At 41.0% G+C, this 12,814-nt stretch overlaps 1 protein-coding gene across 2 annotated transcripts in view; it reads left to right on the plus strand.

Annotated features, from left to right (window-relative positions):
• The first annotated feature begins 261 nt into the window (after positions 1–261).
• Positions 262–12,814, plus strand: part of mon2 (MON2 homolog, regulator of endosome-to-Golgi trafficking) — a 37,675-nt gene continuing 25,122 nt past the window's right edge. The window contains exons 1-3 of one of the 2 annotated variants that reach the window (XM_080475091.1): positions 262–760; positions 7,020–7,083; positions 9,658–9,785. In XM_080475091.1, the coding sequence (XP_080331217.1) occupies positions 653–760; positions 7,020–7,083; positions 9,658–9,785 (300 nt within the window). In that variant the 5' untranslated portion in view covers positions 262–652. The remainder of the gene's footprint in view (positions 761–7,019; positions 7,084–9,657; positions 9,786–12,814) is intronic. The other variant, XM_080475090.1, reaches the window with a different exon arrangement.

Consider the following 12,814-nt stretch of genomic DNA (forward strand, 5'->3'; position numbering starts at 1 on the left):
GCTCGGCTTCATGGCTCCAGCCCCCACAACTGGATGAAATGATGATGATAGAGACGATGGATAGGACAGGCATCATTCTTTGTATTAGTCTATAAGTGTCTCTCTATCCTGATTGAATTCTTTTTTTTTTTAGATGCACATAATTGAGTCCAGTATGTGTGTAGGGCTCAGTGGCTCTGTCAGTGCCAGTCTCCTCCAGCAGGGGGCGCTGCAGTCACTCCTCTGAAGCGTCACTGTTTACGGAAGTCCGAGTGACGTGTCACTGTCCAGCGAAGCATTGTGGGAAGGAAAGTGGAGCTGACACGGCCGCTGATGGCAGCCTGCTCAATTTAGCGGATATCTACGACCAGCCAGCGGCGTCAAGAAGCGCAAAGTCAGGGTAAAACGATGCTGGTCCGCGGAGCCGCCGTCGACGGGCTGTGAGGCGGTGTCAAAGCGGCTGTCCTGCGCACAAGCACCGCGCCGCTCGGCTCTCGGCAGTGGGATACCCGTGTCAATGGACCGCGGCGTTTTTATTTTCCTTTCCAGGGGAGGCGAATAGAGGAGCGACGGATTATATCCCCGCGGTGGATGGGTGGGGGGCGACGGCGCTCCCGCAATCCTCAACGTTCAAAGTTTCCTGAGATTCTACCCGTCGAAGACCCCGTCGAAGATGTCGACCAGCAGCCCCGAGGCGGTGAAGAAGCTGCTGGAGAACATGCAGACGGACCTGCGGTCTCTCTCCATGGAGTGCAAGAAGAAATTCCCCCCTGTCAAAGAGGTTAGCCGGCTAGCCTAGCTCCACCTCGGTGTCCAGCACCTCCACCCTCCGTGGAATGTCTTTTACTGCCGTTTATGTGGCAGTTTTTACTCACCGATATGTGTCTGAGCTCGTCTCTCTACCGTCCGCTGGGCCTCTGTCATCTGACGAGTGTCTGATGGTGACACGGTCCAGTGCGATTCAAACCTGTTAGCTTCACATTCAGGAGACGTTTAGGTTTTCAATTGGTTTATTTCACCTTTTGGCTGATATAGGTGTCTCTAAAATTCTAAAACGTGATGACAAATGTTAAAAGTGGATGGCTTTGTTTATTTATTCATCACAACATATAAACTGAAAAGTTTCGAGCATATTCGAAGTTTCAACGTGTTGAAAAGCAACGTATGAGCTCATGAAATACAGTATTTTAATTGTATTCGCTTGGCTGTCTTTTGCTGAAATAGTAAAATATAATACAACAAAGGCTTGGAATAGTTCAGTTTCCTCCTAAAATACACTGGACACAACATCTTTGTTGTACGTAGATTATTTTATAAGCTGAAATGAACATAACACTCCAATCAATTTGTCTCCCAGGGAAATTCGTTTTACTATATTTTAGTGCCTGATCTACAAGAAGTAAACAAAAATCATTTCTTTTCCAAATCAACCTTTAAGGTAAGTTTGATGCCTCGTGTGAAATACATGGTTTTGTTTTTTCCATGTAATGCCTCCTGGCTGAAACTCTAGTTGACGCAATAGTCTGATTCACACACTGTACACTGTCTGATTGGATGTCTACATGCTCATGTCCTCAGATTTTCCATCCACATGTGCAGAAATCCTTGAAGCTTTGCTCTTCAAACTGAGTTTAATGTCATGTGGATTGGCTCTTCAAGCCTTAATTGTAATGACTAATATATTCTATTTGTGAAATATGTCAATTTAAAGGCTGTGTTTGGTATTAGAGGTTCCAACTTGGTTTTCCAAACAAGTCTCTCAGTATTGACACGCAGCCAAGAGTGATTTCATCCAAGTGTTTTTGTTTTTTATTCGTCTGGATGACTTACTGTGCTGTTAGTGCCGGCTGACTGAGTGTGCTGTGTAGCACAGAGTCTGTGTGACTTCATGACTTGGTCTGAGAGTAGAATAGTACGAGGAGGCACAGCATCATGGTTTTAACACTTTGCTTGTGCCGTATTCACACGATGGATGCCATCATCAGCTGGTATGACTCCACCTTGCTGGTGACACAGTGGGCTCTGCTGTGCGCCGCCTGAAACCTGCATCAGGAAATGATTTTATTTTGAATCATTGATTGTTCTCTTTGCATTTTCTAACCCTGTTGATATCTCGATTCGGTTTTATTATTCCAGACTTCTCACATGCAAACAGAGAACATCTATCCCTTGTTATTTATTCAGCTTACAGTTTCCAGTGTTTGTTTTATTCTGCTGACATCACCTCAGACAGCCCGAAATCCCTTTAATTCCCGCATACAGCGCTCTCATTGTGTGCTCGAATAGATAACAGTAGTGACACAAGTCAATAGATGAAATGTACAGTACTAAGCCTTTCTGGCAGTAGTAACGTTACATCCATTTAGGACTGCACGGTATCAGGCGTGCTTATGGATTATGTCAATGCCTTGCAGTTTGATACCGTACTTTTTTTTTTTTTTTACACAATTTTTGACATCAAACACTCTTCTACCTGGTGGGGGGTGTATAGACTAGTTGTGCAGAACATGAAATTGCTCATGTTGATGTTGCACTAATGACAAATTCACAATATAGATTGCAGCCCTACAGACCTCGCCTCACAGCCGTACTTTATATTCTCCTTGGTTCACCTTGGCTGAAGGCAACATCAACATTAATTTGAAAAATAACTCGGCACTCGACTCGCTTCCAATTGTTTGAAACCGAGTGGGGTGGCAGTCAGACAGGACCATTAAAAAGCACACGGCTTCAAGGCTCGAGGAAGCATCTGCTTCACATATTGATTTACCGTCGTGGAGGTTTTTTTTCGTCTTGACCAGCGTCTTTCCCTCGGGGATCGTAGCAGATCAGAGCCCCTCTTTGATGTCCTCCCCTAACCTGAGACGGGCCGGGTGAACATCCTGATTGATGATGTTGTGACGAGAACATCCTTTTCCAATTGGAATGGTCACAGTTTTACAATCCTGGATGTTGTTGTACTGCAAGTGTCTGTGGTCACAGTTTAAATTTAAATTATTTATGTGGTTTATGCGGTTTGATACTTCTGTGATTCTTCAATATTTCAAAAGCTGGTTTCAGTCATAATTTATAATGTCTAAGGTCATAAAAGTAAATCACTCACAGTGGATCAGTGATTTCAGTGAATCTTGCCTTTGACTTCATTATTCCAACCAAATAAAACACCATTGCCTCTTTATTGTCTGTATAAAAAATAAATAAATAAATAAAAAAAGACCAAGTAAAGAGCCTGACCTGTTTCCCCAGGAAATCTTCATTCTGTTTCCGCCCTCATTCTCACAATCCATCTCCCACAGTGACATTGCACCAGAGCCAGTTTTTTTTCTCATCTTTAAGAGGGGCCGAGAGGAGTCTCATTGATTTATTTTTATTTTTTTTCTATCATAGCATCACAGAACACCTCTTCATTGAGGAACTGGGGCCATTGAAGCTTTGCTTTTGCCTTGTTTAGAATAAAAAAAAGGAAAGAAGCACCGAGCCCTCTCCTCTCTCTGCGGATGAGTCAGGTGCTTGTTTGTTGCTTGTAGCTCACAGTTTGATCTGACTGGGAGGGAAAACCTGCTGAATTAATGCCAAAGCCGTTACAGGCAAGCTCTGTTACTCTGTAAATAAAAGATTATGAAATGCGTTTTAAGAAATGTATCATATGGCAGGTATAACTAACTTGAATTGCAGATACAGAAATAGTTATATTCAATACATTCATGACTAGAAGTCCCTTATATCCCAATGTCCTTCACAATTTAACCTGAGAGAGCCTAGAGAACAAACATTTTGTGGCCCTCTCACTGAAAGTTGCACATGACTGGAAGGTTGGTGTCATTTGCATAAAGCCGAAATGCCAAAGTGATTGGATTTGGGGAACTTGTACTATTCAATTGAAAAGCTGTCAAAATATGCCCTTTTGCACAACAAGTTGTCGGGTCCAGAAAACTGCTGAGTTTTTAAAACTCTGTGCTTTTTTTCTAAGACATAAGCAGTTGTGCAGACGTGGTCAGTTCTGCTTTGAGGCTCCGCACACAAACATTGCTCATAAGTAGAATTGAAAGTATTTGAGGGTTCCTGATTTGTTGTTTTTCCTCCCCCTGTGGTCCTTACGTTGTTCATACATCATTTAGGTATTTACTCTCGTCTTCCATCAGATATTAACTCTCTTGTTTATGAGATGGTTGCGGCTCAAGCTGTCGAGCAGGTGGACGGTTCAATCGCTGTCCCTCGCAGCATTATGTCCTTGGAATAAAGAATATACTCCCAAGTGACTCACAATCAAGCTTTCATGGTTGCTCGTGTGCATGTGGATCTGATGCTGTAAGACACTTTGAGACTGCGAACACTTGATGCTGACTTTGCAGGCTGGTGGTCACACCAAGTGCTGATTTCTCTATTGCTTATGGCAATTTGCATTGGGTGATATTTAAGCTACAATTATATATATTACTAGAGGTCCTGATACTATGATGATATGATATGACTCATTTTGGTCAATTACCGAAAAAGACTTGAGGTAGTGTCCATGTTTTTTGTGAAAATAGAAATTAATTGTATCAGAAAATACTCCATAAGAATCTTGACCCATTGAATGCAGACTAATCATATATTTCAATATGAATTATAAGTGGTCTTGTTCTATAGTCAAAAAACCTCAGAGATAAACTTTAAACCAGGAAGCTGAAAAGCATTTCCTATAAGGACGTTTGTGGAAAAACAGTTTACATGCAGTAACGGAGGTTTCAACCATGCACTGCAACATAACGTCACCCTGGCTAAAGCTATTTTTAATCCTCGTCGTTTTCATACAATTTCCTTTGTTATTAAATAGTTTCACATCTTGGGGGGTCCTCTGTGATGGATTTGATGGTGCAGGACAATGTTCTGCTAGAGGAGGAACGTTCTATTTCTAATTAAAGGCTTTAATGGGTTTACTGGTTCAGATTCCACAGCAGTGACACAAACAGTTCTGTTGACATCAGAAATTATTCAGGATTATAATTAGAGATTTTTCTTTCGTAATTACCCGACTTACTGAATTACGCAGGATTTCATTGCATTAGATCCCAAACTGCACCGTCACCATTCACTAACATAGTAGAGGCGACAGTCTCCATGAATATATTGAATGCTATTTCCCTTCGGTCGTCCTATAAACATGGTTTCTGTTGTAAAGCGTACAAGAGTTCAGTCAAACCTTTCTCAAAGCGTCTGGAATACATCATAACCTTGCAAGTTGAGAAAACATATTGGTGTTGGGGGATGCAGATTGTCTGTGAGTTTGATATTTCAGGTGACGAGATGTGGTCGGTTACAGAATAATAGAGTTAGTGGGCATTTACAGCAAAGCTAAAGGAAACCTAAAAACCACTTGGAAGCTGCAGGATCATCGATGTGAAACTGACCGGCTTATGAATTGTCTTGTTTCTGTTTTTTCAAAATACAAAATGTTGTAGATGAGTGGAAAAAATGTCTAATGTAATAGATATGGAAATGTATAAATATAAAGTAGATTATGTTTTGCTTGCCGACATGTCAGCACATCCTTGTAAATTCCCACATTTTAAAAACGACAGCTCATCATTGCAGTATTCTTTGACGGTCAAAATTGATGGTTGATTGTTTTGATATTAATTTAGCTCACTTATTAACTTTGCCTAATTGATACGGTTCAGAACGCACGGCGTTACAGTGTAAATATAAATGTAAATGGCTGAGCCAGGGAAAACATCATCCGGTGCTTTTGTGTGGTTTATGTCTAAAATCCTTCCTACCACCTCAGACTTTGCAATATTGGATCCTTGCCTCTTCAATTGTCGCGCGTGGCTCTGGCCCATTATTCAGTCTGCAGCTGGAAAACTCGCAGCAGGGGGGGTGGTGTAGTTATTTTACGACTAAAATAAGCTTCTCTGTGCTCTGTGTTCCTCTCGGTGCCCTGTAAAGACCTGTGGATAAATATGAGGAACAAAGGAGAATGGTTGGGGGGGGGGGGGGGGGGGGGGGGGCTGGCATTTTTTAAGAGATTAACCTTTTAACGAGCTGAACAGTAACAAGCCGCTCACAGTTTGCCTGAAAAGTCTGGCCCACTAACCTGCGGTTGCCTGGTAACTGACAGTTTGGCAGGTCCTCGATTTGTCGACCTTGTGGCTGTTGAAATGACACGTGACGTAATCATGTCCGATTTCTCAGCCACTCGGATAGAAAAGGCAATTGCAGCGTTATGTAGTATTATAGCATTTATAGTAGGAAAATGACCAAATATTAGTCGGATACAACGCCTTATTTTCTAAATTTGGGTTTTGCATTGAGTCTCTGGCTGCAGATGTTATGGGACGATGCTGTTGAGAGAGGTGTTGGGAATCCAGTCGTTAAGCACATGCATGTCCTGGATGTATTCTGACTATATAGCCATTTTATTAAAAATGCATCACGGTAATGTAGGCCGATCAGCTTTTGATCAGTGGAAGATGTTCCTAGCTTAATGTGTTGTTGTTGTTGTTGTTGTTGTTGATTGGCTGGACATCAGGATTTTCCTCAAACAACAGTTTGATGCAGATTTACACATGATACAAATCGGACTTTGTGTACAAGTTCTTTGTTTCTACAAAAGAAGATAACTTGGAGAGAGAGCAATAAGTGGTGAGAACAGGTGGAGCAGAGGTAGGAGAGACACATAGGACATCTTGACAGACTTGTCATGACTTAAGCTTGTGGAAAGATGAGAAGTTTTGTACTCCAGCAACTCCTGCCCTTACTCTCTCCTGACCCCCCCCCTTCCATTTCTTAGCGTCTCACTCCTGCCAGACACCTCACAGGGGAAATCTCTTTCTTCTAGCACATCCTCCTCAAGCTGAAGCCCGTTGTGAGCACATTTACAGACGCGGCTTCAGATTCTCTGCAGTCGGGCCCTCCTGTTCCTCCCCTGTGGCCATCATTACATGGAGTTGTGTCTACCACCAGCAGTGGAGTGATGCTGCACTATCAGCACCTCTTGACACATGTCACCGCGGATGGTAACCTAAATGTCTCCTCTTCCTCTCTTTTCCCTCCAGGCGGCAGAGTCGGGCATTGTGAAGATTAAGACCATCGCCGCCAGGAATACAGACATACTGGCAGGTGGGTGGAAAAAAGTTTTGTTAAATTGCCACTTACGTGTGCAGCTTTGTCATTTTCTTCCCCACACTGTTTTGACCTCTTTCTCGCTCTGGGTTTTGACCTGCGGTGGCGTCAAACTTTGCTGTTGTGTGACTCTTTTGAGTGACAAGATTATAAAAATGCTTTTGTCCTTTTGTTCTGTTCTTTTAATCTTAGTGCTTCTACATAAAATGGGGGGAAAAATGAAATGCGAAACAAATGAACTGTTAAAGGAGTGACTAAACAGCCAATATTGGAAAAATGGATACCCTGAAAACAGAGGAGAGCATATAATCATATATAACATATATAATCATATATAATATATATATCATTCATATAATGTGAAACGTGAAACTTTGTGTTTAATTACATTGCTTATCACAATGAGTTAGCTCTAACAGACAAATCTGTTATCTGATTGGACCAGACACTTTCTCTGAGTGCTGATATTCAGTATAACAGCACAGGGACATTTTAGTTGGTCTCAAAGCAGTTTCAGTTAAGCCAATGGTGATGTAGAAATACAGTAACAAAGAAACTATCTGTTGCTTAGTTTAAATCACTTTATTGTTTAGTGGTGGCACCATTTATGTCAGCACAGAGAAGACAAATGATTTTTCTTTCTTTATTGCCACCAGTCCATAAAGTTAGTGTGACTGAACATCACAGCTGAAATTATCTTTGGCCTTGAGCCAGCAGCCTGGTGCTCATCTTCATCACAACAGCACAACCTCCAGTGTGATATTGCTTGAAAACCATTAATTGTGTTAATCTATTATTAAATTTCCATTTAATCCACCGATGACTTCGGTATCTGGATTTATTTAGATTTTATCGCAGTCGAATTGTCCAAAAAATGAAAGATTGGGTTCTTTCTTCTAAGATAACCTAAACTTTCTGGTCATTCTTTAATGATGCTGTTTTGGTGGCTCTCAGAAGCTCATTCAACAAATCAATATATGGCATGCTAAAGAATCTTGTCTGTGATCAGAAGGTTGTACTGCTAAAGCCTTGGGGCCACCATAATGAGTAGTATACAGCCTCAAACATTTATTTCTCTGATTTCTAGTAGACTTTGAAAATTATTTTTGAGTCGTTATTATTATGAAATCAGACGTCTGAAGCTCTAATGTTTTACTCATGTCACTTCTGAGCATCTGCACACTGGAGCAAACACACCTGTTTCACAGGCCTCATGCATTTGAAAGATACTACTTTATGATATTTATTATAATATTTTGCATAGCGTAAAAACTTCTTAGGTTAGTACACAAAGGAAATGCGAGTATTGGATCATAACATTACAGGTTAGGATCCAGTAATCAGCACTCAATTTAAAAAAAACAAAAAACTGTATGACAATACATTATGAAACCCTGGTAGGTTTAGTCTAAACTAACCCTCATAAAGGTTGATCAGTGAAACAATAAAATAATGGAAAACCTTCTTTCTGCCATTGAGAAATGCTCCATCACTGATGCAGCCTCTGGTTTCCGCTTGCAATGCAACTGCATTGAGTGATGTTTCCACAATGCAAGAGTTGAAATGTGTCCTGTCCTCTGAAGCGCATGAATGTATAAACAAACAGCAGTAATCATGGATTTATATTCATGGAATGCTATTTTGATGAACACCAAACATATATTACACGATATCACTATATTGTCCAGTGTTTATCTATGTGGCCAACCTTTGGCAAGTTACATACAGATAGACTCAGATGGCAGCATATCGCATCATTTTGTCCAGTAGATAATTGAGGCTTGGATATTTATGACCTTTGTGCTAATGCTAATTCACTCAGCTGCAGTTGCTTCTACCTCGTTTCAACCCTGAATTGCTTCAAAATCATTCCAATCGCCAGATAAACGAGCACAGGTTTTGCAGAGTCGACACATATTTGACATTTTCTGAGTTCCACTGGTGACCGTCTGCGTCAGACCCGCCTGTACCTGTAAACCAGTGCAGCGACTGATTGCTGACGAGTTCATTAATCTTTGTTTCTGCACTGGATTTGTTGCCTGTCACAACAGCCTAATGAGGCATTAATAAAAGACTGAAAGGTGAGACCTGTTGTACGGTTGTAAATCACGGGAGAGCCAGCATTCGGAAAAATGGAAACGGTAGAGCAGAGCAAAGACGGGCTGCCTGCTGACGAGACACTGCAGCGATAATAGGCTCACTCTTAAATCTTAAATTATCCAACTGACCCCCTTGCAAAGCATATTTTACAAATGAAATTAAATCGTATAGGGTTTTATATCCCAATTTAATATCTGTGCGTAGCAGATGTTGTTTGGAGGCTCTCAGTCGTGTTTGATCTCTTTATTTGTTCCACAGCTGTTTGTTGATTGTAATAGATTTCACAACATCAAAAATCAAGAGATTTAATGACATGCTGTGTTTTAAAGAACCATCTTGATATCCATGATGTAGATGTAATTTGATTGATGTAACTGAATAGCAGCATCACATCCTAAACTGGGTCTGTATGTTTAAAAAAAAATAACAATCTTGTGATATTTACCGGTTTTCCATGTGATTTTCCTGCAGCACTGAAGGAGAACAGCTCTGAGGTGGTGCAGCCATTTCTGATGGGCTGTGGCACCAAAGAGCCAAAGATCACCCAGCTGTGCCTGGCCGCCATCCAGAGGCTCATGTCCCACGAGGTGGTGTCTGAGGTGAGGACTAACATCTGGAATTTAAGTGCCTTTCACATTGGATAGTCCGTGACCCGGTTCACTTGGGAGTCAGGGGAGCCGAGAATTTTCACACCTTCATTTGGTTCGGGGTGCGTTCACTTTCCCCAAACAAAACGGTCTTTCCCAGAAAGTCCCTAAAGAGAAATCTGGTCCGCGTCAAGCAGGGGAATGTGAACGCGCCCTTAAAATCCATGTTCAGTTTATAATGTATGCACACAAAACAGAACAGATTATAAATGATGTAAATATGTGCAAATTTATCGTGCTATGATGACCAATAAAAACAATTGGAGTAATTGTCGTGGCCAAAAATGTTAGTATTCATAAAAGTGAATTGTTTTGGTTTTATATTACGAATATATAAATTAGACGTTTCCAGTATTTTGGAAATGTAGTTGTAATATTTATAGGATCAGGTTCAAAATGTAGGAAGACGCCCTGTTGTCTGAGATGCTCTAGAATGCTAGAATGATAAAGGATAACAGAAAAAATGTCTTTCTTAACATTTTCTGTTCATTTATGGTAAATCCAAAACATTTGGAGGTTTTCATTATGTAAATCAAATTATAGGTGTTTGTCTAATAGTAAAAAAGATAAAAGATAATTTTAAGTCACGTCTGGGTCAGGTGAGTTAATGTAGTGCATCTATATAAATCTAACTTTTCCTTGATCAGCCCATTAAAACAACATTTAAGTTCACCTGCCACTTTAAATCAATCCTTCGGATCAATAAAGGAGTCAATGCAGCGCATCTGTGCTTAATTAGTGTTATAAATATCAAAGTGGCTCATTTAAATGCATTCCTGTTACTGGTGGCCACTTTTGAGAGAAACCAAACCCCCTCTACCTCTTTATAACTCCTTTTTAAAGATCATGCCAAGAGTTTCTGTGTTCAAGGAAACCACTGGCCCAGAAAATATCTCAACATGTGTGTGTGCAGTGGCAGTTAAACAACCCTGGACAACAATGTGGAGAAAGGTATCTATTGCCCAGGAAATGGGCGGCTGTAATACCCTCTGAAATGAAGCTGTCGTTGAGTCTAAGCTGATGTGATGGTTGAAGCGGTTTGAACCTTTTCATTTTTCTTTTAAATAATCCAGCTGCAGTCAAACCTGAGAGGAGAGCTGTTTCGAAGACGTGAGCCTGCAGCTGCACATCTACCTTGTTAATACACCGGAAAAGACGAGTTATTAAAAGCCTTTTGAGCTACCCCGTGCTCTCTACCCATTCTGATGTTCGGCATTTATTTAATTAGGCTAAAGTAGGTTTGAAAGCTGCTTCTTTTGGTAGGAGAGACGGCGAGCTCTATGCTCCGGGAATAAATTCTCTCAGAGAAGAAGTGTGTCATGAAGGGCTTGGTGTGCTTTTGATGAGCTGCTTTAACACTTCCCAGCTCATGCATTGCACATCTCGGTTGTTACACATAATCAATAAGCTGATTATCAATTCCAGTCCCACCCCAAAATAAATATAGAAAGAAAGAAATGCTGGCCCAATTTTTGAGTGATGAATGTTGCATGTTGCTTGCCTTGTCGGAACAATTTGCCAAATGTGGCGGCTTAGGTGGTAGAGTGGGTTGCCCTTCAGTCCTCTGATCAGCTGTTGGATTCCCGAGTGGGTTGATGTGTTGAAGTGTCCTTACATGGCGGCCGACACCACTGGTGGTTTAGTAAATGGATGAATGGAGCTAATAGAAGGCAGAAGGTCGATGGACACTATTAAAGACAAAAGCCTGTGAAGTCACAGCAGATCCAAACTTTCTAGAATGAATGCTGGGCTTCTGAATGTAGCCCAATATATTTTATATATTGGTAACATTTTTGGGGACACGAACCCACTACCCTGAGATTGCGAGTGTCATGCTCTACCAGATGAGCGAGCCGGGGACGACTCATAGGAGCTTTAACGTTTAAAGTTGTGGGACTATACATGTGTTGCTTTCCAAAAGCTACGTTATGCTAAGGCGAGAACATGGCGCCAAGTATAGGTAAACAATACTCAAAGTTCACTAAAAGCTGTTTAAAATTTCAATATTTTCAATTTATGTCTCCTGGATGTAGATAGAAAACTCACCAAATAATCTTTCTATAAGAAAAATCTAATATTTAGACTTCTTCAAGGTTATGCCTAAAAAGGAAATCTCTCCAACACCACCGATGTTCGCTTTGGGCTTGTGCAAACACTACTTAACTGTTTGAATTCGGAAATCCCTTTACAAACAAGGAACTACTGCAATCCACAGATCCGTAGCTGCGGTGGTGTTTCACAGGATGAAGTGTCCTGTTTTCCGGGGTGACTTTGTTTCTCTGTGTCGATGAACTCGGAGGTCTCCGCCACCTTCACGAAACACCCACACGTATGAGCCAGCTTCGCACGCCGCCTCCCATTTGTCCCAACATGGATAGTAAATGCAGTTATTACTTCTCTTTCTATGAAAAGCAGCTCTTGTGCTTTGGCATTTTGTGGGCAGATGAGAAGCAATGCTGCTCCCTTTGTTTTGTTTGAGTTAAGTAGTGCCACCCTATTATTCTGTGAAAAGCACGAGTCAGTTGTTGAATGAATTTATATGTGATTTAAAAAAAAAAAAAAAAAAGAGGACATGTCCAGGTAACAGAGGTTGTTTGGTGGCTCTAATAGATGGAGCCTTGAGGTTGGCACTATAGTCTGAAGAAAATAAAAAAATGATATATAATGAAAGAAGATGAATTCACATTGTATCATACAGTCACAGCATTACAAAATTAATAAGAGAGGGGGGGAAGAAACATGCACATTTTTGAATCCATTGAATATTGTGTCTTCCTTCTTCCAAGTAGCACTGGATCTCAAACGCTGAATTTAAAAGCTGCGAGCCACAAAAGACAAAACTGCTTTGTGATTCTGAAGGTGCCACCAGAGGGAACCATGACAGATTTTGTGACTTGTGGAGAGGAAACGGTGATACGAGTGTCATCTTCTTTCCTCGGGGAAAGAGAAGACCCTGTTGAAATGTCTTGACAGAAAATGCT

The sequence above is a fragment of the Lipophrys pholis genome (genome assembly GCF_963383615.2).
Source record: "Lipophrys pholis genome assembly, chromosome: 11".
Lineage (NCBI taxonomy): Eukaryota > Metazoa > Chordata > Actinopteri > Blenniiformes > Blenniidae > Lipophrys > Lipophrys pholis.